The sequence below is a fragment of the Dermacentor variabilis genome, chromosome 8, assembly GCF_050947875.1.
Source record: "Dermacentor variabilis isolate Ectoservices chromosome 8, ASM5094787v1, whole genome shotgun sequence".
In the NCBI taxonomy this organism is placed as follows: Eukaryota; Metazoa; Arthropoda; class Arachnida; order Ixodida; family Ixodidae; genus Dermacentor; species Dermacentor variabilis.
This window is the reverse complement of record NC_134575.1, coordinates 98,420,818-98,447,014: the sequence shown is the minus strand read 5'-3', so window position 1 is coordinate 98,447,014 and position 26,197 is coordinate 98,420,818. Positions and strand designations below refer to the sequence as shown.

General features: G+C 46.4%; 1 protein-coding gene and 1 long non-coding RNA gene across 3 annotated transcripts in view; one reads left to right on the top strand and one right to left on the bottom strand.

The window, feature by feature from the left end:
- Nucleotides 1-26,197, top strand: part of LOC142590434 (uncharacterized) — a 393,201-nt gene that overhangs the window by 94,916 nt on the left and 272,088 nt on the right. For both annotated transcript variants that reach the window (XM_075702535.1, XM_075702536.1), the window contains exon 5: nucleotides 11,713-11,919. In XM_075702535.1, coding sequence (XP_075558650.1) covers nucleotides 11,713-11,919 — 207 coding nt within the window. The remainder of the gene's footprint in view (nucleotides 1-11,712; nucleotides 11,920-26,197) is intronic.
- On the bottom strand, nucleotides 15,420-25,840 carry LOC142590449 (uncharacterized). The gene is made up of 2 exons (XR_012830149.1): nucleotides 25,375-25,840; nucleotides 15,420-15,744 (listed from the first exon to the last, which is right to left on the bottom strand). It is a non-coding gene; the product is annotated as an uncharacterized LOC142590449 (long non-coding RNA).

Below are 26,197 nucleotides of genomic sequence, written 5' to 3'. Positions count from 1 at the left end.
CCCGATCCTCCTCTACCATCGCAGTCGGCAACTTGTACCATCGCCGACTTACAGAAAATGAATGCGCCCGACTTGCCGTCCGAGCACGCTCGTGCGCTCTACCGCGTTCTGCTTTCCTACCAAGATATTTTTTACTTTAACGATCGTCCTTTGGCCCAAACAACAGCTGTTCAACATCGCATTAATACCGGAGATGCCCCTCCTATTCATCGCCACCCGTATCGAGTATCACCGGCTGAGTGTCAAGTTATTCACACCGAAGTTCGCAAAATGCTTGCCAAGAACATTATTGAACCGTCATGTAGTCCATGGGCGTCACCGGTTGTGCTGGTAAAAAAGAAGGATGGCTCATGGCGCTTTTGCGTGGATTATCGGCACCTTAACAGGGTTACCAAAAAGGACGTGTATCCCCTACCTCGGATTGATGACGCCCTTGACTGCCTCCACGGTGCTCGCTATTTCTCCTCTATTGACCTTCGCTCCGGCTATTGGCAGATTGCCGTGGACGATCTCGACCGCGAGAAGACTGCCTTTGTAACACCCGACGGTCTTTATCAATTCAAGGTGATACCGTTCGGCCTATGTAACGCTCCTGCCACTTTTGAACGCATGATGGACTCCCTTCTTCACGGTTTCAAATGGTCCACGTGTCTGTGCTACTTGGACGACGTTATAGTATTCCCCAACATTCGCTACGCACCTCGAGCGCCTCTCAGCAGTCCTGGACATTTTTCGGCGAGCCGGTCTGCAACTCAACGCATCGAAGTGCCAATTCGGCCGTCGCCAGATTACCGTCCTTGGACATCTCGTTGACGCAAACGGAGTGCAACCGGACCCAGGCAAGATCCATGCTGTTACGCACTTCCCTGTTCCGAAGTGTGTCAAGGATGTGCGCAGCTTCATCGGCCTTTGCTCGTACTTCCGCCGTTTCGTCAAAAATTTCGCGGCCATAGCACGACCACTAACCGAGCTTTTGAAAAAAGACGCCCCTTTCCAGTGGGGCGATAACGAGGCCTCTGCATTCTCGCTTCTCATCGATCTTCTCACAACGCCTCCCGTTCTGGCCCATTTCGATCCTTCTGCGCCTACCGAAGTCCGTACTGATGCCAGCGGTCACGGAATTGGCGCAGTACTGGCACAACGCCAGCGTGGCCACGACCGTGTTATCGCTTACGCCAGCAGGCTCCTCTCGCCCGCGGAGCGCGACTATTCCATCACTGAGCGTGAGTGTCTGGCCCTAGTTTGGGCGGTTGCGAAGTTCCGCCCATACTTATATGGCCGACCCTTTTCCGTTATCACAGACCATCACGCGCTTTGTTGGTTATGCTCATTGAAAGACCCTTCAGGAAGACTTGGTCGCTGGGCCTTACGCCTCCAAGAATATTCGTTCTGTCACCTACAAATCTGGCCGACTACACAAGGACGCTGACTGCCTGTCTCGCTACCCGGTAGACGAGCCTGACGACGCCGACAGTAGTACTGCCGACGGCATTTTCTCTGTGTCTGCCTTCGCTAACATCGCCGATGAGCAGTACCAAGACCTATCGCTGCGAGTACTCATCGAGCGTCTGCGCTCTACACCTACCGACGCATCCGTTCGCCGATATGTCCTCCAGGGCGGCATTCTGTACCGAAGGAACTTCCTCCCGGATGGCCCTGATCTTCTTCTTGTCGTGCCAAAATATCTACGACAGACTGTGCTCTTTGAGATGCATGACGCACCCACTGCAGGACATCTTGGGGTAACCCGCACGTACGACCGCGTCCGCCGCCGCTTGTATTGGCCTGGTCTCGCTCGCTCCGTCCGACGCTATGTTGCTGCCTGTGATCCCTGCCAGCGTCGGAAAACGCCTCAGGTGCTACCTTCCGGTCATCTGCAGCCGATCACCGTCCCTGTGGAACCGTTTTTTCGTGTTGGATTAGACCTCCTTGGTCCCTTTCCCACGTCATCCTCTGGGAACAAATGGGTAGCCGTCGCAACTGATTACGCCACCCGATACGCTATCACGCGGGCTCTACCTCCCAGTTGCGCCACTGACGTCGCGGACTTTCTCTTGCGTGAAATTATCTTAGTGCATGGCGCCCCGCGACAATTGCTTACTGACCGTGGTCGTAACTTCCTCTCGAAAGTTATCGCCGACATTGTGCGTTCCTGCTCTATTCAACACAAGCGGACTACCTCATACCATCCTCAAACCAATGGCCTGACAGAGCGGTTAAACCGTACTCTTACCGACATGCTGCCCAAGTACGTTTCGAAGGACCACCACGACTGGGACGTTGCCCTTCCTTACGTCACCTTTGCTTACAATTCTTCCCGGCACGACACCGCCGGATTTTCTCCATTTTATCTACTCTACGGTCGCGAACCAACCTTGCCCCTTGACACGGTACTTCCTCCTGCTGCGACCTCAACAACCGAGTATGTGCGCGACGCCATCGCCCTCGCCGATCATGCACGCCAGCTTGCCCGTGCTCGACTGACGGACTCGCAAACCACGCAGCAGCGTCAGTACAACGCCCGCCACCGTGACGTACAGTTTTCACCTGGTGCACTCGTGCTCCTGTGGTCGCCCTCTCGTCACGTCGGACTTTCCGAAAAGCTCCTTTCGCGATACACAGGACCCTACCGCGTGCTGCGCCAGGTGACGCCTGTGACATACGAAATTGCTCCTGTGAGCTCAACCTCGTCATCTACTCTGGCGTCTAGTGATGTCGTGCACGTCAGTAGGCTCAAGAGCTACTACACTGCTTCAGAGTCCGGCCTTTAGTCGCTCCGGGACGGCGCTTCTGCCGCCGGGGGTAGTGCTACGGGGTAGTATTTCCAATGACGAAGAGCCGAGCGGGAAGAAGACGAAGACGACGATTGGAAGCTAGCGCGGGCTGTTGCCTCCTGGTCAACTGCGGCGTATCGCCTTGTAAATATACTTGTAAATAGCTTTTCGTCGGTGTCTTCCTACGTAACAATATTGATGATTCTGAAAACTGGGAGTTCTGTGATCGTGAAGGTTGTATCCAGTGGGCATGCCTATCAATGGAAAAAGTGTTAGGGACCCCTTTTTCACCATCAACTACTGTATCAAAAAGGCGGGCTTTATGCACTAGAGCAAAACCCCCATGGTAGTGATAGCATCATGGTGGAAGCTGCTAACATAACCGAGCCCTAGGAGCACGTCACTGTTTCTAGCCTCTATGTTGCTTTCTAGGCTCTCTATATTTAAAAAAAATCTGATAAGTGGCAATGCAAGCCCATCTGTTTCATGAATAAACAGTGCATGTTTACCTGCAGAAAATATGTTTGGTCACTTTATTGTCACTGTGAAAAAGTTGAGATAACTTTTCTGCAAAATTTGTTAGTCTGAAGATTTTAAATCTACAGTAAAAATATTCAACACTGAGGGTTCACATTTGGGGGAAAAATACTCTCGATGGTTTAAGAGGAAGATAATTAGTGGTGCATCGATTCTTTTGAGATGATTGGCAAGTTTAATGTCATTAGCAGTCCGATGATTGGTGCACGATTGTTGATTGTATGTTAAGTAGTAATATGAAAAGTGCTCACACCTGTGACCCAATTTGGCGTCAATGTGGTTCAATAAAGAGCAGCACGTACCGAGTGCGTCTGCAAAGCACCTGAACAAGGCCTAGGTGAGTGCCGAATTGGGAACATATCTATTTCGGTGTATCTACTATTTTATTCTTATAAGTAGTTGTGCAACCCATCTGTATCTGTATTGAAAAATAATTAATGCATGCTTTTCTACGAAAAATATTAATTGCCACTTCATAGTCACTCTGAAAAAATGTAACTTTTTTGCTATATAGGTCAGTCTGACGATGTTAAACCTGCAATAAAAACGAACTCAACGCTGGGGGGTCGCACTTGGAGAAAAAGAAGTAGGCCCTAATGGGGTTAAGAAGAAGCAAATTGGTGGTGCATCCATTCTTTTGAGATGATTGGTGACTTTAATGTCATTAGCAGTCATGATTGGCGCATTATTGGTTACGGTAGTGGTAGGGGTGGTGTTGGTAGTGGTGTCAAAGAGTTTCGTTCAATACTGGCACATGCACAGTGACTCAACTTTGCATCAAAGTGAAGAGCAGCATGTACAGTCGTCAACAGATTGAAATGGACCACGGCTTAGGCGGCCGGAGCAGCTGCAGGGCCGCACCATGGCGCTGCTATCGCGCGCTCACGATGAGAGTACCCAGAGTGATGTCAAACATCGTCTCGGCATCCTTGTTTTCATGCTGGTGCTTGTCATGCTTAATAAATTTCAAGTGCGGCGTTCGGCCTTTCTGCTACTGACGGTCGGGACGAAGGGACGCGGTAATGCCAATAGTTTCGCCAGCAGTAGAATGCCAGTAGATTCGCGAGTAGTTCAGCACTTTGCACTGTCGGGCAGTAGTGGATGGCCGCAAGTCATCAAAGCGCCGCAGTGTGAAGGAACCAGAACCCGATGTTATTTTTTTCTTTTTCTTTTTTTTTTTGTCGGCAATATTCAGTTGCGGACACAATAAAATGGAGCATGGCTTCGGTTCAAGAATGCAGTCCAGTGCCAACTAGTGAAAAGGGCAGCTGGTGTTGAGACGTCTGCTCTCGCATGTCCGTCCTTTTTAGCTCGCAGTTTCTCCAAACCTTTAGCGTCACCTTAGCACTCTTTATTCATAGAGAACAGTGCGAGATGGATGCCGCTGTAACTGCAATGTCTGATGCGCTGCTGAAATAGATTGTCGGGGGCGCGATTGTTCTCCAAGCCCAGCTTGCGGTTGGCACCTTAAAGGGACCCTCACCTGGCCCCATAGCAAATTTTTGTTATATGCTGGAAGTTGTTACGTGTCCTCTAGGGAGCATTCTGCCGCAGAAAATTTTCAAGTCGGCTCATTAATAGCCGAGATAGAATTATTTCAGTGCCACAAACCCATGATTTCTGCAGGCGGGCTTTACTGCCAAGCAAGACAGTCTCTCTACTCGCCCTTTCTAGCCTCCACAAGCAAAATTCCTTCCCTGCATTCTCTCATACCGGACCTCGAGGATCGCGTGATGCATACGTTTTTCTCACTTTTTTTTTTTCACTGCTATGCACTTCCGTGACAACATCCCACGCAAGCTATTCTCTCGTTCGTGCAGCGCACAAATATTCCGCGCTATGTGCAGGGAAACCGTACTAGTGGCATAATTCAGTGCTATGCTAATACTGAGGCAGAACAAGCGGATCGCAAGGAATGATCACGCGCTGGAACACATTAGAACATGGCACAGTTTCGGTACCTGCGCACGTGACCGCACGACCGTGGGAACAAGCAGACGAAGCGGAAGTACCTCTCTCTTGGTTCGGCGCAAAGTAAAGCAAAAACACGTAGACATTCCGTTTGTGTGTTTTATTATTTCTCTAAGCTTCAATTCGTAAATTCAAGCAAATGATCAGACAAATAACAGATGGTGCCTTCAATTATTCTCAAAGTTACGGGTCACCACGAGCTACATCACACTGCAGACACGACTACGTAGGTGCAGGGATGGGAGTAGATCATCCTCCGGCTTGGAGCGTGGCGGCTATGAAAAGAAAAAAACAGCGTTCCGTTTGAAATTTCGGATCTTTCAGCGGCACATGGCAGTGAAATACCTTGCAGATACGATTGTTGTCACGTGCTGTATGCTCTGCGCTTGTCAGCTCAAAATGGCCAGACCTGGTGAGGGGCCCTTTAAGCAAGAAAATTTATCTCACTGATTTTTCCAACAAAATCAAAAGTTGCCTGCATCCATCTACTTACAGCGAAAAAAGTTTCCAGTTCATCCTGACTTGGAAAATGTCCAGCGACCCGATCGAGCCAATGTTTGGCTTTCTGCGCCGCATTGCCGGGTACAATGACATGTTGGACGTAAAGAGTGCAGCATGTGTCCTGGAAAAAATGCTGAAGACCAGAATCGTGTCGGCTTCAAGTGAAAGCAATGTTAAGAGCTTGACCACATTCTCATCGCAGCATCTTATTCTTATTCAACAGGAATTGCATGGTGCGACAAGCACCTTTGACGAGGTCGTAAACATGGCAGCGCAGGGGTTAAAAAACTGCCTTTCAGCGCGACCATTTGTCTCCACCCCTCAGATCGCCAGCGTGGCCGTGATTGGCAGATACATTGTGCGTGCGGCGAGTGAGCACATTCCCTGTGCAGGCCGTATAGCGTTCCTACGGCGAGCAAAAAGTAGCACTCCTAAGCACGGGCCCATCGCTCATCGAGACTGTGGTGGCCTGTTTTACCGATCTCGGGAACTGCTGAATCTGCTCATAGGTCTTCGGAGATTCGTGGAATGTGTGCTTCCTCATTGGAGGCCCGTCGCGAAGCCCTTGAACTTTACGCACAGAGGATTGTGCAAGAGCCCATGAGCCTACCAGTGATGAGCTTTTGAAACACCGACACTGACCACCGCAAAGAGCTGCTGCTGCTTCTAAGTTCCAGGAAGTTTATCAGGCCACTTTTTTAAAATTTTGCTCAAGGAGTGGTTGACAGGAATGCTGCCGCCAAACTGCTTGAAAGGTAACCCCGTGTCAGGAAAATTTCTCAAGTTATAGTAGAAATTTCTGCAAGGAAATGATTGTCACGATCTTGTCGTGCATCCCTGAAGCATAATTTATGAGTAATGGAAACAAAGCCTCCCGACTGTTGAAATACCTCTTCTCTACCTTTGCCTCCTCCTTTCCGTACTTTCCTCTTTCCTCCACAGTTGGCATATCGATGAAGTGCAGTACTTCAAACAGCTGAAGCAAAGTGCTTTGATCATGTTCTGCAGCAAAGGTGAAGTGGACGAGTCGATGAGCAGCGCCGAGCTGGATGCCTGCGGGATGTAGTCATTGGACAGTGGTGTGGAGACTTTTGATGAATCGTGGTCGTCATTGTCAAAGAGTAACGAGCCGGGATGCTTGAGCATCATGTCAGCATTCCTCTCATGACTGACTTCATTGTGGCTAAAGACGAGTATGTCATCCATGAGCTTGATGACTCCTGTTAGTCCGATCAAGATTTCGTACTTGCACTTTAAGCAGTATTTTGGTGTTGATGTTATGCCGATCGAATGGGCGACTTGTGAAGCGCAAGATGCCCAGTTGGCAACATGAATGTCGTCAGCTCTAGGCATGGCGGGGAGAGAGGGATTTTGGTGGGAGCCTGAATATGTATTGTCTCCAAACAACTGTTGCCTCACCTAGCTGTCAACACGCCCTTTTCTTTCCCTGCGCCAGTACATACTTCAGTGTGTTCCATTTACATAACAAAATTTCTTCGTTCTTGAATCAAATGTCTTGTTTGGTTCTTTTTCAAGTTTTCTGTGTTAATTCATAGCAGTGCCTTAACACAAAATAACGTAACAGTACTGAGAGCGTCTTCGACGCGTCGAAGCTGCCTGTTGACTTCGTGTCCCATTCATGTTCAGTCAGAAAGAAAGGTATTGTGTGTAAGATTCAAAAAATATACTTGCTAAGGTGTGCCTCACAGTCTTCTTGGCAATGGTGAACTTAAGGAGCCTGGCAGCCCTGAGCTGCGGTCACCGTGGTTGCAGCAACCACTGCTTCAGACCGGCTCAGCAATGCTAAAGCTGATTGAAAAAAAAAGGAATCAGCAGGAATTTATAACATACCTTTCTTCACCATTCATTTTTTTAACACTAACTATTCCTGACAAAATTCTAACTTTTTGAAAAGCTGCCAAATTAATGTAATGCTCAAAACTTCAAAACTCATTGCACGACATTGTCGAAAGATGGCCGAATGCTTATAAAAATGCTAGAAACGAGTTGCGTCAATGGAAACCATAAAGGTTCTGTTATGTCGTAATACTCACAAAAATTAAAGTAAGCATGTCATATCATTCACATTAGAATATTTCTAATAGCTTCAAAGAAACATTTTGTGACGGAGCAGGCGTGTGCCCTACGTGGCGCCTCCAGTGCATGTTACAAGCATACAAGCAACCGCCTGCACAACGTGTAGCCAGATGCACCGCTGCACCGACACAATGTTGCCAACAGCATCACTCCGTCTCCACTAGTACAGTTGGGAGCACGACTACGGGGCGATCTGCTCGCATTTTGTGTTGGCAAACCTCTAATGGCAAAACAAGCGACGTCCAAGGCATAATTTTGTTTAGAGGAGGCAGTGGTCAGTGCTACACAGATACCGAGGCTGACACAAGTGGATCACAGAGCATGACCACATGCTGGAACAGGCCAGAAAATTATGTAGTTTCATTGTGTTTACTTGCAACTGAACGATGTGGGAATAAGCAGACAAAACAGAAATACAGTCGAACCTACTTATAACAATATTGATTCAAGTGCCACGAAAAATCCATTGTTATAATTGGGTTACACGAAAAAAATGGGGAATGGCGTAGCGGTTCCGAGAAAAATATAATGGCGCGAAGGTCAGTTCTCCTCCCCGCCACCTTCCTCCATCTGCCTTCTGATTGTGTTGACTCGATCAACTGTTTAAGTCTGCTTCCTGTGCGCTTCCATCGCATGTTGTTAAGAAGCCGCGACTGTTGGCGTTCAAGAACGGCACTGGTATAACAACTGCAAAGAAGAGTCAAGAGCGGCAAATGACATACGAGTTCCACGGAGGCATCCTTTTGGTGGCCCCAAGAGGCGCCTTTTAAGATATGCGGGAAGGCTGCAATGGCAAAATCTCAGCTTGAGAAATCCAGAAGAACTGCTGGAGCCAGATCGCCACAAGCATCTCGCCACATACCTCCCCACTGGCTTGCTTGAAGAAACCGCATGTCCGTCAGCCTTGCTCACTTTATGTGAAGTTTGCCGACACCCTTCTCCAAGGCATTTAGGTGCCCCATGTAGGGAAGCGGAAGGTCCCTCGCAAAAACAAGCTCATGAGGGACTGAATCATATGCAGGACCTCCCGCGGGGACAATGTTCACGCAGCCTGCCCTACTCCGTCATCGCTGCCGTTGGTATCTGATGAAAGCGTGTTTGCGACGATCGCCTCATCGGTTAGAAGCACTTTGTTTCCAAATTTGTAGCAGTGCGCGTTCTTTTCACCGGCAATGTCATGCATTGCGGATGATCAGTGGGCTGATCAGCCATCTTCTGCTTCAGTCGCATGTCAAACTAGGCTGAGAAACAATGTGGCCAGGAATGACTTCGATGCAACGAACAAAGACAAGCATGAGCGACTTAATCCGTTAGCAGAATTGCGCTGAATAAGGGCCAGAGATTAAAGGACCAACTGTGAGGGCCGAGCAAGCAATCTAGGAGCAGCGCCGGCAGCATTGTCAGTGCAGTTGGAGCAGTCCAGTCATGTTTCGGAGGGTGGCGCAGTGCAGATCTATGGGCGCAGTCCGTTCGTGTTCGGAGGGGTGGAAATGTGACGGAAGAAATGTGTGTGACACTGGTGTGCATCTCATGGAGAGAAGCACTGGGCGGCTTACATTTCATCTTTCCTTCTTTCTTTTCAAAGATTTCTCATTACATTACCTATTGGTATGGACGCCCAGCAGCCATACTTCTTCGTTATAAATGATAATGCGTCATGAGGACACTGAAGTAAGCAGGTTATTTCCGCATAGAAAACTTACAAAAGTTTATGGTGCAGCTGCTTTTCGTTGTTATGACCGATATATTGTTGAAACCGGTATAGTTATAAAAAGGGTTTGACTGTACATCTCTCTTGCTGTGGTGCAAAGTAAAACAAACAGCAGACATTCGGTCTGCATGTTATATTATTTCTCTAAACTTTAATTCGTCTCTTGAGCAACAGATTACACAAATAACACATGTTGCCTTGAATAATTCTTGAAGGGTCACATGTCACTATGAGCAACATCACAGCATACACATGTACGTAGGCGCTTTTGTTGATATAAGTCATCCCCTCACCTTGGAGCGCAGGCCCGTGAGGAAAAGAGTGAACGGTGTTAAGTTCGAAATTTTAGCTGTTTCCGCGGTGTGTAGTGATGTAATTTTAGCATCCTTGATTATGAGTCCGCATTGTATGCACTGTACTTGTCAACTCAAAATGGCCAGACCTCGAGGGGCTCTTTAATGCGAAAGTGGGGGATAATTGGGTGGGGGAAATGGTGACTGGCAACTATGTCATGAACTCTAGAATTAGAAGATGAGAGATGTGGCAGACTTCATGGAAATAAATTGCCTCTGAGTTATGAATACCTTCTTCTGGAAGCGGAATAACAGGAAGTGGGCCTGGGAAAGTCGTAATGTGGAAACAAGAAATGAAATAGATTTTATACTTTGTGCCGACCCTAGCATAGTGCAAGTTGTAGAAATATGAGGTCGGGTAAATAGTAGTGATCATAGGTTAGAGAGGTCTAGGATTGTTCTCAATTTGAAAAGAGAAAGAACAAATTAGTTGGGAGGGAGCAGGCCAGCCAACCTAGACACAGTCGGGGTAAAAGTAGATGACAAGACAGGGGTAATTGGAGATCACTGGGAGATGCCGCTCATTGAACAGTGGTACATACCGAGTACCACATACCCAGTGACTCTACTTAGCATCCAAGAAGGTTGTTGAATAGAAGCACATGCCCATTCTTAGATGCTGAGCGACCGAAGTTGGGCCGGCAGTTAGTTTTGAACCCAGTTCCCAGGGACAGCACAGCGACCAAATGCTCTACCCATTTGATCATATTCTACACACAAACACAAGTTGGCAGGAAAGAGGTTATGTGCCGTCATACATACATACGTACAGACCTACCGCTAAATGGGTAAATTTCTTAAAGAAGGCTGTTGCATTGAAAATGAACTTTGGACCAGCAATGTAATGTGTAGCGCAGGTAACCGACGGCCTATCAGGGTTACTGAATTGTTATCAATCGAACTGACATGCAATCCTGGGCAGCAGACAGGTAGTGTGAGGACATAGAAAATTTGCAAGCACGGAATGGTATTTTCACGTAGTAGTGACGGTGAGGAAAGCAGCAATACTAAAAATAAGGAAACTAGCGTTTTATTGGGTCAACTTGTACCCTGAAAAAACATGTTATACTCAGAGAACAGCGACAGTGGCAAACACAGTCCGCGATCGGTGAAAATCTGAGCAGCGGGTGAAGCACGTCGGCTTTTATTGATCAGTCGTTGAATGTTCCAGAGTAGCCGCTGGGACCCGCGTGCCTTGCACAAAGTTCTACACCATTTGTGTCGTGCATACATGCACTCAGCTTACGCAAGATTCGGCGACAACAGACAGCAGATAGAAGCATCGATAACATTTTGAAAACTTCCGATACATGTAGACGCGTCCTGCGCTGAGCGATAACACTTTGTATACAGTAAAAGCGCTCACCCGTAAAAGATAAACGAGGTCATGTGTCAGTATCATCTGGCACAAGACATGGGGTGACAGGAGATCCTACAGTTGACATTAAATAGGCTGATTGCAATGAGCTTCGGATGGTGCAATAACTTCTAATTAGTGTGACTACACCAATAACTTTAAAATGCATGAGACGAAAAATTGTCTCAAATATGTTCCGCTGTCATAAGCCTTTCACAAAAGGAGGTTGCCCTGCTTTCGAGTATCCAATGTGGATTGTCCTTTGTAGCCCTTTAGGAATACTGAACCGGAAGGGTTATTTTGTTTTCCTCGGCTATGCATTGTGAAGTGCTCGTGTATTTATTCTATTGTATTTACCTCTTGTTCTTGATGCTGTGACGTGACTGCAATCGCCTCACTTATTTTCTGCAGGCCTCACAAATGCGATGAGCCTAGCTGAAAGCATCACTGCCAAAATGGCATGCCATGCCCCTTCAAAGATCGGTGGTCAGGTCGAGGTTGGCATGCAGTGCAGCTTGTCTCTCGCTGACAAGTCTGTTGGGTGTTCGTTGAAACCAGGGAGCGAGTCTAGGAGCATGCAGACTATGGAGGCTGTGGAGCAGTTAAGCTCCACCTCAGGTGGGCAAGGGCCAACACTTTTCTTACATTTGCCTGCTTATACGAATGTGGTAAATGACCAAGTCTGCCTAGCTTGGCACGACTTGCTCAAGTGTGTGTGATGTTCTGTCGCTGAGGATAAATTAGCAGTTTTTTTATTGTTGCCTGCATAGTGATTGAGGCAAAAGGCAAAAATACTGCCCTACTGAGCACATTGAAGTACCTTAGATGGCAGAGCTTAATCCAGAGCCCTCTTGTCCTGGTGTTGTGGCCCTTACATAGGTCCACGAAAATGTTACACCCATTGAGTCTTTTAGTTATGTATAGATCGGTGTATGAGTGTAAGAACATGAATATAGATCAATGGAGAATGTAAGTTGACCTCTGGATTTGATGTGAATAAAATTCAAACATAATGCAGTCAACTATAAAACATACCTTGTTTTATCAATATGCTCATTCATTGAGTGAGCTGAACATGGCACAGGAACTGTAAGGATTCTTGTCCTGGGACAGGTTTTGGTGACGACATCCCAGAGCACATCATCGGCGATGACTAAGCGGGACTACGCATGCGCAACACTGCCCTCAGGCAATGAGCAGCATGCACTGGGTTCCTGAGGTGCACGCCAGCAACCGCTTCAGGCGACGTGCACGCGTCTTGAGGTGAATGCTGGTTTTGGTCCTCTCTCGTCGATAGCAGCTTCGGGTTGTTTTTTTTTTGTTTACAGACTGCAGTGACCGACGGGACCTCTTTTGTACCAACAGTTGCTCCCAGCGGATACTTATTCTTTCTCAGAACTCTTGTTACAATATGCTATCCACCTTTGCTGATGCGAAAAGTGAAGCGTTTTCCCTTTGATAAATGAGGCACTAATGAGCAATTGAAATGCCTTTGCAATGAATTGAATCTGCTGTCATCAGGAGAACTCGTGCACGGTGCCCACTATAGAATTCCATCACAGTGTCTTCAATTTCACTGTCAACAGGGTAGCCGTTGCACAACAAAGCTTCCAGTGAAAATCGACAGTTGCTCTCTATTTTCTATTCATGTGACCCATACGGCACACTGCCACAATCTTGCTTTGTGCTTCCACCCATTTTATCACATTGTTTTCAAATGCACTTACAAAGCCCTGACATGTTGTTTTTGCACAACTCGTGTTTGGACAAAGTTTGCAAATTTGGCATGTTTGCCACAATAATGACAAAAACTATGATCCTTTCTCCACATTGACAACTGCAAACAAGAAAAATTTATTTTGTTTCACAGTAGACTATATGACAGACACAGGAAGATCGTGCTAGTTATTTTGCGACAACTGAGCAAAACCCAACCTGTCCTTGGTAATTCAGGTGCGTGCAGTTGCAGCGTAAGATTAGCAGAATGGTTTACAGCATGTTTAATAACAGAAAGTCGAATTCGAATATGTTTTTTTTTACAGCATAATAATGATACAATCGCCGACTGATTTTCTTGGACACCCTATTTTCTGGGCCGGCCGGAATATTTTAACTTTGCAATATTATTGCCAATTTGCTCCATATAGTTATGTATAATAACGAAAATTTTGAATGTTTTGAACTGTCACAGTATACTACATGACAGACACAGGAAGATTGTGCTAGTTATTTTGCGACAACTGACCAAAACCCAACCTGTCCTTGGTAATTCAGGTGCGTGCAGTTGCAGCGTAAGATTAGCAGAATGGTTTGCAACATGTTTAATAACAGAAAGTCGAATTCGAATATGTTTTTTTTTCACAGGATAATAATGATACAATCGCCGACTGATATTTTTGGACACCCTATTTTCTGGGCCGGCTGGAATATTTTAACTCTGCAATATTACTGCTAATTTGCTCCATATAGTTATGTATAATAATAACGAAAATTTTGAATGTTTCGAAGTGTTCTCGTTTAATTTTTCTGAATTTTTCTCACAATCGCAAGTTTGGCACTACCGAAAATGCAAAAAACATCGCTGTCATTTTGTTTTTCTGCAGCCTCAAAGCAGCGTTGCACACATCTCGCATGCCAATTCAGAGCTACCATTTCAGGTACAGCCTCAGTAGGCACCGCTTGATGCACTCTCCCACGTGCCTTTGTGCACTGATTGCTGTCGGCACTCGTCAGTCGCATATGGCCAGTGGTACTCTTTGTATCGCCACTCATGTACATTGTGGTTTTCTTCAGCTGCATATTGTGATGCTAGGCTTAGCCACTTGAACAACCGATTGTCTTCCGTGGTTTGATCGCCAGTTGTTAACAATGGTGCCGACACTGGCTTCGTCATCTGCCGCCTACCGACAAAGGCTTTGAAGTGAGGAAATCATAGCATAGTGACGATGGAAAAGAAGGCCACCATTATCAGGAAAGTGCAAAGGGGCTTGTTGCAATCACACGTCGCAAAAGAATTAGAACTCTCGAAGCAGTCAATATCAGTCTACATAAATAACAAGGTAAAGATTTTGGAAGCCACTGAGAAATCTTCCCGATCTCAACAGAAGAATGTCAGCCACAGCGCCCACCCAAAACTTGAAGCTATTCTAATGTGAATGAAAGCCATGATCGCCATACAAGTGCTGGTGTCCGGTGATGTTTTAAATCAAAAGGCAGAAGCCTTAGCGCTTCGTATGAACATTGAGGATTTTCAACTTAGTGATGGCTGGGTCCAAAATGTTAAGGGGCCCCTCACCAGATGTGGCCATTTTGTGCCGACAAGCACCGTGTATACAATGCATGCTAGCGATCGTGTCTGCTAAGTAATACATCGCCATGTGCCATGGAAAGAGCTGAAATTTCAAACCAAATGCCGTTTGCTCTTCTTCTTGCGAGCTTTGTGCTCCCAGCTGGAGAGTTGACATATTTCTCACAAGTGCGCCTACGTACATTGCATTGCTGTAACGTCAAGCATAGTGACACATGACTCTGTCTGGTCTATGGCGAATTCGTCAGAGAAAGGCGCTCAAGAAAATGACAGGCCAGTGAGAGTTAGTGTGGACACTCAAGCAGGGTGGCTCCGTAGTCGCACCTGGGGTACTCAACTGCACTCCCGACGAAAAGCAGCCAGCGAGCGGGAACAGAACATTGGGGGTGCTAGTAGGCACCTGTTTCACGCGCGTCTCAAAGAGTTGAGCAAACCCAAAACTGGCGCGGCTAGGACTAGGGTACACCTCAAGGCGGTCGACGTGAGGAAAGGGCTTTCCAATGAAGGGATTGATCCCGGTGGCCAAAAGCAGAGGGTACGTACCTCATGCTGAAGGTGTCATCTGCGTTGAAGGAAATCAAGTGCGTGGCCAGAGGATCAAGCAGGAACGAGGGCTGAAAAGGGGTCTGCAGTGCTGACATGCTGAAACCAAGTTGATAGGCAGTTATATGGAGGTGGGTTTGCACAAGGCTCACCCACCGAGCGATGGTCAGGGAAGGGCACGGCACTCCTCCACTCTGCAACGCGCAAAAGCACTTGGGCAAGGTTCATCGAGTCTGACATGGCGCAGAGAAGGTTCCAGAATCAGATCGCCAACAAGCATAGGTTTATTCAACCAAGACACAGCACAGTGTGACAGTCACGGCACTTATGGGAAAAGGCTCACCGCAAGACCGATCCACTATGCATGCCCTCTGCGCTAGGGCTAACTGCGAAGCGGCCCACCAAGTGCGAAAACGAAAGAATTGCAGGAGCAAAGGTCCTTGTAACCACCTAGGTGCAGGCCTGTGAGCATCTGCCGCGGCAATGAAGTGCTCAGCGAAAGAGAGCTCGGGTGGAGAGGATCCCGGGGCCCGCCACTCGGGAGGCGAATTGGGGCGCATCTTGGTGACACTGGCTCACGTGGTGATTCGACCCTGGGAGGGATAAGCACAGTTTGTGCAAGAAATTAGCTTCGGCACGCTAGTTGTGTCAGCCATGTTGCCGTTATGGTGGCAGTTCCCGGAGATCAAGCTAAACACAGCGCAGGAGTTGGGGGACAAGGCACAGGAAGGCACCTCAATTCCCACACCATGCAACGTCCGGGGAACAGATGTCAGTGAGCAGCCAAATGCTACAACCCAAGTTAGCCCATGATTCATACACACCTGCCCACTTGCCCTACATTGTGCAAAGGGTGTGGCAGATTCGGAGCTTGTCCAGTGGCCTCATGCTACCACCCTTGATCCTCCCACCACCGCCACCGCAGTGAGGAGAGCGAACAACACTGGCGAAGCAGTGTTCGGAACCACAAGCATGGGTGCAACTTATCGACGACAGAGTCAAGGCCGCCTAAGACCATTCACAACCACAAAAAGGACACAAGCTGCTACAAACACCGTCGCATGAATGACTACGTTACCACTGAAAAAGACCGCTGCTAGCAGCCACCCCAGTTTCGAACAGACCTGCGTGAGCCAAAAGGCTCACCTTCATCGACGAGCAGAGATATTTTCCGTGAACTGCACCACACAGTCCACTACCGCCGAAGGCACCCAATGACTCAACATTAGATGACTTAAGTTCGATCGAAAGTGCTGCGACACAGTCATGATGTACAGCAGATCGCCATGCTTGTGTATCAGCGAACGCCTTCCTGGCGCCTAAGTCAAGAACAAGAACGACATGGACGAACTGCTATTGATGAACTCATCCAAAAAGAAAAAGAAACAAACCCCTCTGTCAACTCTGCGGCTGCTTGGACATTGTCAGGTGATTCCTGGGTTTCCCTTCCAGCCTGGTGGGATACAAGTAGCAACTGTAGTCGCTGCTGCAACGAGCGTGTTAGCCTGCTGCAGACTCAGAAAGTGACAAAGTGATCAGGTACAACTTGCACCGATTTGACTGCTGGCAGCTGAAGAACTCCGTAAGGACAATGTGCTTAAAGGAGTCGCCAAGAAAACCTGAACAATGCCAATGACTTCCTCATCCACAGCTAACTGAAGGACACCAAATAGAAGGAGCATTGTCATAATCGACCGACTCGTCGATTTCCTCGCACGTAGCAGCGTGTTGTGAACAGAAGAAAGGTGACAGAGCCATGCGTACAGGTCAGGCAGTACGAGGTTCCATTTATTGCTTCTAAAACATTGATGATAATTACTGTGCAGTATTTTAAAAAATTTAGATACTGTTCGTTTCGGCTTTTGTTTACAGGCACATGCTCTGAAAGCATCGGAGTTTCCGTTAGAAAAAACCAAGTGCAACACATGGCGAGAAAGAAGGCAAAGCGTGCAGTGTGTGGGGGCTCCCTCAAGGTAGAGGAGGCGCCAGGTGAAAACAGGGAGGAAGTCGCGTCAATCGCCAGACATTGTGATGTCAATGCTGGGCTCAAGAAAATCGAGGATTTGCAGCATGAGCTTGTGAAACAGGTCAAAGAGCTCAAAAATTAGCTAACTATGGAGCGCGATGCATGGAAGGCGGTCGAAAAAAGACCTTAAGCAGCCGAAGAAAAGCTGAACAGGGCGGCCATAGTGAACGAGAATGGATGGATAGATGCATACTACAAGCGTCCCCTTTGGAACTTGATGGTGGGTTGTGCCATCAAGCTCATATATTGCCTCATGTCCTACTTATACTAAAAAAAGAAAAGAAAGGTATGAGAAAAACACCTTGATGAATTCCCATAACCAAATTTGTGAACCACTATTGTGAACTTTGTTTCCTTATGCGTCCGTTGTTTGTAGTTTCCCTACTTCCACCAATCTTCCAATCGCCTCTTGCTAATCTCTATTGCAGACATGTTTCCTTTTCCCCAGCTCTCTCTCAAACCAATAGCTTCAAGGAGGCCAACGGTGCCTAAATCGACTGCTGGGCAGATATCTTCATATTCTCATAAAACATGCTCCATCGTTTCCTTAGCTTTGCCACGGCAAGCACATGCTTATTCTTCCTTCTTATATCTCGCTTTATAAGTGCGTATTCTAAGGCATCCTGAGCTCACTTCGAAAAGTAATGAGCTTCCCTTTGAGTTATCATAAATTGTTTCTTTCCTAATTAGTTTTTTTTTATCTTTAGTAGTGACTCATAGCAGGTATCCTTTCTATTGCCGCCACCCATGAGATTATCTTGTCTCTCTGACTTTCCGTTTGACGCTCTTTGTTGCCACGTTGCTCAACATACAGGTTGCATACTTGCTGGTAAGCTTCCTAGTTCTTTTCCTCCACTGTGAATCAATGTTTTTCCTGTACATATACCTGGACACTCTCTCAGCCCATTTACATTCTTCCATATTCCTCAGTCGCTCTTCAGAATGAATTTTACTGTGATCTTCCCCCACTTCAAATCTTGTGCAGCCCATATCATCCTACACAGCTTAATTTATAGGCTTCCTGTGGTGGGGATGCGCGACTCTCGCGTTTCCCCTGATATCTTGTTTTCCCCCCATCTCCTGCAATCCTGCTTCGCCGCATGGCCTGCGTGACGCCCGCGGTGGTCGATGTGGTTGAAGCGCAGTGCGGGAGAGGGCGTGAGTGTTGCGCTGCTAACGCCGCCGACAGGCGGGGTTACTTGGGCGCCGGGAGACAAGGCGCTTCCTTTTTCCCGGCGGATCAGCGAACAGCGTGGACGTCCCACGCGCGCGCCGACCCATGCTTTTGCGAGACCGCCTCGCGTAGCCTGGCTTCGAACGCGCCACCGTTCGCGTGACCATACGCGTGAACGATCAGGCGTTGGGATCCAGCATAGGGCGAACATATTTGCTCGCTGTCCGGTCGCAGCGAGTCGGACTTCCTAGATTTGTCGCGCGCCCATCGGCATGTTTTGTGGATAGCAACTCGGCTAGCAGACATTGATCTATGAAAGGTGCAATAAATGCCCTTGTGATTGTTTGCACTACTGTGTTGCCGTTCCTTTCTCCCGAGAGTGCGGAGGAGAATCCCACACTGTGAGTGCCCAATGCGAGGCGTCCCGCTGACCTTTGGTTGCCATCGAGTCCTGATTGTACCCCTGATTTCTAGCAAACAACCAAATTTCCAAATGTAAGTCTTCGAACCGTTACACCTTTCCACATACCCCACCGCACCTCGTACCTATTGTATCCCCATTGCGCTCTGTGTTTCATTATGACCGCAATTGTCTTCCCCTGTATTCTTTTTTTTCTGTAGTTCCATGTATGATATTCTTCTTTTAGCCATATACCAAGGTATTTATATTCTGTTACCCGAGATATATCCTGGCTCTGTATTGTCAGTGTCTGTGCGCTGTTTTCATTGAATGCCATAACACTTGATTTTTTTTAACGATAAATTTCAGACCAAGATTCTCGCCATCCTGTCCACAAATATTAGGTGGACGTTGCATATCACTTTGCATATTAGCTAGCCACACAATGTCATCTGCATAAAACAAACCTGGAAGCTTCTGTTCTACTACTGTACCTGCGTGTTTGTATGAGAGATTAAACCCAATATTACTTCCTTCCAGCGTCCTTTCCGTCGTCGCCATACATCATAAACAGCAGTGGGGACAAAGGACACCCCTGCCTCAGACCCTTGTTGATATCAACTTTATCCTCGCTCCTCATCTCTTCCAATTCAACACAAACTGTATCTTCTAGGTAAAGTTTTCTCAAAAGCTGTATACAATCATCACGTAAGTCTTCCTCTTACAGAATATCTAGCAAAATGTTGCTGTCTGTAAAATGTTGCATGTGCTCCTGTAGTGTCTAAAAAAGCTGCATATATTGGTTTACTTTCTACTCTGAATATTTCAATAGACTGAGTAAGGCCAAAAAATCTTCATCCAGGTGCCTGCCTTTTGTAAAGCCATCCTGATGCTCACCCAAAACGCCATTATTCTCTGCCCATTGTTGCAGCTTTAATTTAATTGCCTGCATTGTTAACCTTTATATTACCGATGTAATGGTTAACGGTCTATGTGAGTGAATTCTATCTTTCTGCCCCTTACCACTATAAATTATATTCATTCTACTTTGTCGCCAACTGTCTGGCATTCATCTATCCTTCGGACATTTTTCTACTCCTTTCAACAGAGCTTCCTTTCTTTTTGGATCTAGTTTATTAATCAGCCTAACGGGAACTTCGTCTAGCCCTGTGGATGTCCGCTTCAGAATTTTCTCTTCGTTTTCCTTGCAGTTGAAATTTGTGAGCACCAGCTGCTTCTCCATCTGGTTCTCTTTCATGCTGTTTCTTTCCTCAAGTAAAATCTCATCATTGCCTTGAAAAGATTCGGTTGTTATATTCTGGATGTAATTTATTGCTGTTTCCTCGTTCAGTTTTACTTCCGTCTTCATCTAGGATATGTTGTATTGTTCCAGACATCCTGCCGAATAAGTTTATGTGGTTCTAAAGTTTTCTAAGTGCAGCCTTCTTTTTCTCACGTATTTCTGACAACTAATGTTCACTTTCAGCTTTTATCTTTGCTTGAACCAGTATTTGAGCCATAGAATTTTTCTCCTGGTATATTTCCCATTTTCTGGCTACTTCATCCTGCCTCAACTGTGCTTTCCTTTTATTGCCTGTGCTCTCGGATTGCTTTCTGTTGTTCGACGCTCACTTCTCGGATCTCCCTGTTCCACCAGGTTTTGGGTCTCTTTTTTCCTCTCCAACAAACATGTTGCTTCTCTTTCCACATTTCTGTCGTTACTACACTTAGAAGCTCACTATAGTATATCCAGTTTTTGCTTGACCATTTGCGCAGTTCTTCCTCGACTCTTGTAACTATATTTGTTATTTGTTCAGCGTTAAAAATTAGGAGTGGCCATTTTCTGCTCCTTGCTCTCTTTCGCAACTACATATCCCAGTTTCAATATTCCCGCAGGGGCATCTGCGTCAGCAGGCGTTTGGTGTGTTGCGACACCACGTATGCGAACACACGAGGGTTGGACCCTCCCGCATGTAGCCGTACACGGTTTAGCCATGCTCAGGGAAAGGGGGATCCTGGAGGTTGAGCAGATGCCGGGTGTTCGGACCTTTGAGGCCCCCTGGCAGAGGCAACACACCTCTTTCGCCTCTGCTTCACATAGACGGCAGCCCCGGACTGGCCCACCCGCGGTAAATCAGCAGTCGCCTTTTCCTTTCTCTCTCTCTTTTTAAACTTTCCTGTCATCTTCTCTCTTCCATTTACTTCCTTTCTCCACGGCGGCAACGGTTAAGTTTGTGCGGCTATCCTACCTTGGGTATTTATATTTGGTTATAGTGACGGCGTACAGCTGGCATCGTGCAGGCTTGAACACAAGCTCTGCCACGTCCCCTCGTTAAGCTCCCTGGTGGGCAGTTAGCACTGTTGCCGAACAAATACATTTTCTTATGGCAACACAAACTTCTGTCTATGATCAGCGTCTTAAAAGTTGCCGCACCGTTCCAGTTCTCTTTTCAGAGCAACGCCCAATCATTTCCCAAGTACTATGTTGTCCACAGCGAAAACAACATACCAGTAAGAAAGGTCTCCCCATTCCTAGAGGCCAAGTGTCTAAAAGACGAAATCGGACCTACGTACAATGTCTCAAAAATGTCTAGCAGGGACTTCCTCCTAGAACTAAATGACAAAGATCAAACGCGAACGCTCTCGGCACTTACTAGTATTGGCGACGCGACAGGGACAATTTCACCACACAGAACACTAAATACAAGCAGGGGTGTGATATCAGTGGAAGACTTTATTGGCTTGAGCGATGAGCAACTGCTGGAAGGTTTCCAAGAACAAAACGTTACCAAAGTACAAAAAATTGTCATCCTTAGAGACGACCAAGAAATTCCGACAAAACATGTTATGCTTACCTTTGGAACAATTGTAATGCCTACCTTGCTGGATGCAGGGTACGTAATAGTAAATGTCAGACCATATATCCCGAACCCCAGATGGTTCAAGTGCCAAAGGTTCGGACATGCTTCAAATGCATGCCGAGGCCAAACAACCTGTGCTAAATGCAGCTCCAATGATCACCAATCTGGCAACTGCACTTGTTCCCTACATTGCATTAACTGCAAAGGAGACCATCCAGCTTACTCAGTCTTGCCCTTGCTGGAAAAAGGAAAAAGAATTGCACTAACCGTGAAAGAAAAAAATCTCGTTCTTTGAAGCCAGAAAGCGATTATCGTACCTTTTGCGACGTGGTTATGCCAATGTGATGAAAGTGGGGACAGCGTCACAGAGGCCTCCGAAGTCCTCCGAGCCCATGCACAGTGGTCCCATAGTGACCCCTCCCACCCCCGTGGTGGAAGCAACCAATGCTGCTCCATCATCGTCAAAGGGCCTGCAGACACTAGTTCCACAGGGCCATAAAATCAAACGAACCCCAAGGCCCGAGACACATGTTTCGGCACCCAACTCTCGGTCCTCTAGCGCTTCAGAGAGAGTGATGGAGTTCGACCCAAGAACCCTGGTGTCATCAACGCCGAAGGACAAGCGCTCTCTCGAGCACCTAAACAGGGACAAAGTCCCAATAACCACTCTAAATCAGAAAGCGATAACCTAAAGGTTGCCGTTCGTTTGTGTCGGCCTTCTTTAGATCCATCTTACGTAACATCTTTATCTCCTATTCACTCGGAATGCCATTTCTTACCTTTAAATTTCATAATGTCTTTCATTATGAACTTGAATTGCACAGGTGCCTTGCATAACTTAGATGACATCAAAGACCTGTTATTTAACTTCTCTCCTGTAACCTTATGCTTACAGGAAACAAACCTAGGCAAAAAACAAAAATATTTAAAAAAGTTTCACTGTTGTATGGCGCGACAGTACTCAGGTGAACCGGCTTTCGGGTGGTCTAGCCATTGTTCTGCAGGGCGGTATTGCAGCTAGAGAAGTTCCCATTAACAGTCACATAGAAGCCGTTGCTGTCGCCGTTATAGCTCACAAAACCATCACCATTTGTTCACTGTATATACTGCTTTACACCCATTTTACTACTAAACATTTAGAAAATTTAACAGGTCAATTACTGGAGCCATTTATTTTAGTAGGGGACTTTTAATGCTCACTGTACTCTTTGGGGCAGTATCAAAACTGACCAAAGAGGGCAGCTGCTTGAAGATTTGAGTCTGTCAAATGATGTCTGCTTTGTAAGTTCAGGTGCACCGTATTTTTCACCGACTTCCCACACCTTTAGTTGTTTAGATTTAGCTTTTTGCTCACCATCTCTTTTTAATGATGGGAAGCCCTCAACACGTCTTATGGTAGTGATCACTTGCCCGCAGTTATCAAACTTTTATCATCACCACCAACCTTAGTCACTAGGCCATGCCGGTGGAAATTACAGCTCGCTGAGTGGCCGGTTTTTATAGAGTACGCAAAACTGGAAGTCTTTTTGCCAGAACTAAGCATTGACAAACTTAACCAAAAGATCACTGAGATCATAATCTCAGTGGCAGAAAAGGCAATACACCAGTCATCTGGTGTTGTGCGCAAAAGACTAAATCTCTGGTGGACAAACGAGTGTACCGAAGCCAAAAAAGAACAAAATAAGGCCTGGAGAATCCTACGGAAGTACCCCACTTATAGCAGCCTTTTAAATTTCAAACAGGCCAAAGCCAAAGCACGATTTATTTGAAGAAAGGCAGAGAAATCATCATGGCAGAAATACATATCTTCAATCAATAGTAGAGTCAAATCAAAACGAATGTTGGACCAGGTGAGGAAATTTAAAGGAGAGTACACATCATAAACAGTACCACTACTTACATGTCCAGGCACACAAACAATACTACAGGACCAGGCCAACTTATTAGGCGAACACTTTTACGTCTCCAGCTCAGCAAACTACTCAAATGCATTCTAAAAATATAAAGATTCGGCGGAGAAACAGAGACTGCCCAATACAGGTTCTTCAAATGTAATTTATAATAACGCCCTCACATTTCAAGAATTGAACAGAGTTCTCTTTGCCGGTAAGAAAATGGCAACAGGTTTTGACCACATCCACTACACAATGCTGGCACACCTATCTCAAGCATCAGTAGAAACACTTCTTAAATTTTTCAGCAAAATATGGGAATTTGGAGTAATGCCTACAGATTGAAAAAAATGCAGTAGTAGTGCCTTTTTTGAAATGAGGTAAACCCGCAATATCCCAAGCAGCTACAGACCCATTGCACTAACAAGTTGTCTAGCTAAACCCTACAAGAGTATCATAAACATAAGACTCGCATTCATCCTTGAATCAAGAACCCTAATAGACATGCACCACTGCGAATACAGAAAGGGCTGCTCAAGAACTGACCACGTCGTACGACTAGAACATGAAGTACGTAATAGGTTTCTACGCAAACAACACTGTCTCGCAGTTTTCTTCGATTTAGAAAAAGTGTTTGATACCACGTAGCGGTATGGAATTTTAAGAGACCTGGGGGACTTGGGAGTTCATGGCAGAATGCTAAACTGTGTCTGATTTTATGACAAATAGAAGATTTCAGGTGCGTCTCGGCACAATACTTTCATGCACATTTACATAGGCAGATGGCATTCCACAGTGTTGCATTCTGAGCACGACACTCTTCATACTCAAAATGAAGTCTGCTAATAAGATCATCCCATCCTCTTTTATGCACTCAATATATGTCGATGACTTGCAAGTGGCTTGCCGTGCCTCAAATCTACTCACTTGTGAAAGACAACTACAAATAATGATAAATAAAGTCACACAATGGGCTAACAAAAATAGATTCCGTTTTTCAGCAGACAAAACTGTTACAGTTCCCTTCTCCCAGAAGCGAAGGTTACACTGCAATCCAGTTCTCACATCGGATGGTACAACGTTAACAGTCAAAGAAGACCACACATTTTTAAGCATAACGTTTGACACAAAGCTGAACATAGGAAGCCCACACTAACACAACTAAAATTCAAGCAAATAAAGCACTAACTATCCTCAAGGTGTTATCGCACAAGCACTGGGGTTCTGACCAAACTTGTCAACTACACATATGCCGGTCCCTTATACGTAGCATCCTCGACTATGGTATTGTGGTTTATGGTGCAGCTAGGCAGTCATACATCAAGCGACTTGATCCAGTTCACAATCTCGGCCTACGACTGGCAAGCGGTGCCTACAGAACATCGCCTGTCCCAAGTTTGTGCCGTATTTACTCGCATAATGACTGCACTTGCGTAATTATCGCACCCCGAACTTGTTGCAGCGATATGCCGTGTGCTAAGTCTAGCTAATGATGATGGCACTTATTTTCTGTCGAGTGCTACACGAACGACGCTTGAAGACTTATGAAGCGGTCTGCACGCACCCAACATTCTTAAGCAGATGCCCCATATCATTCCTTTCATCACTTTCCGCACTTCTATGGAAGAAAAGGCTACAACCGAACATGCCTGAGCTTTATTATTTGTAGGCATCATAATGGTTTTGGTCAAAAACACCAAGATAAAAGGCACCTTTCAATTCTTCTCGTCTGCACTCGTGGGCACGCAACAAATCGCGAGCGGCAACGATAGTGGCCACGTTTGCACTGATTTGTTAGAAGTCTACCCTATTCATATGCTGACACTTTTAGCACAGCTAAGATATTCACCCACCCTTAGCAGAAACCTACCTTATTAGGATAGCAGTGAAGACAAATGCTGCAGTTTCCGCAGCATGCCTGCCATGGGTTTCTGTCAGCTAAGCGCGCCCATCTCTATTTCTGTCCACTCAAAGCGGACATGGCTGTGTTATTGTCGCAAACTTGCCGGTATTAACGATATTATTCATTACTGATAAGGAAGAAACTGTTTCAATGCACGTAATGTACTTAAGAGAAGAAAAATAATTGCGTTCGGCGCGTTCGGCTTGCTCCGGCGGCCGCCATTTTTGTTTTGATGTCCCGCACTGACAGCGGCAGCCACCTGCTTGTTGACCCGTTGTTATCCCGCAGCAAATGCGGGATGAAAAAAGAAAATGTTTCTTTTCACGGGACATTTAACCTGCATAATGTTCGCGCCCATGAATTTGCGTCAAAGTTTTTGACAAAAAAGTGTGATGATTATGCGAGTAAATACGGTACGTTGACTGCAATGAGCATTCCTCACAGCACTGCAGAGCACTACTTACACTTTCCTATGTACTGAGAATTTGGTAATCACCACAACATATATGCTACAGCATCGTAACACAGTGAAAATTATGGGTACAATACAGAAACCAACCCAACACGGTTCGGCCACTTGTCTTACGACACGAAGAATACTGTCAGGCTTATGATGCCCCTCATCAGGTCCTGCAGGTTGCTGAAAGGCCACCAAGATTGCCCCCATGGTACAACTTTTCACAGCTATGTGACTGGACACTAACACATTTAAAGAAAAAGGACGTTCCATAAGAACACATAATGCAAGAGTTCCGAGCTATTCAAGAAAAATATTAAAGTTACACAGAAT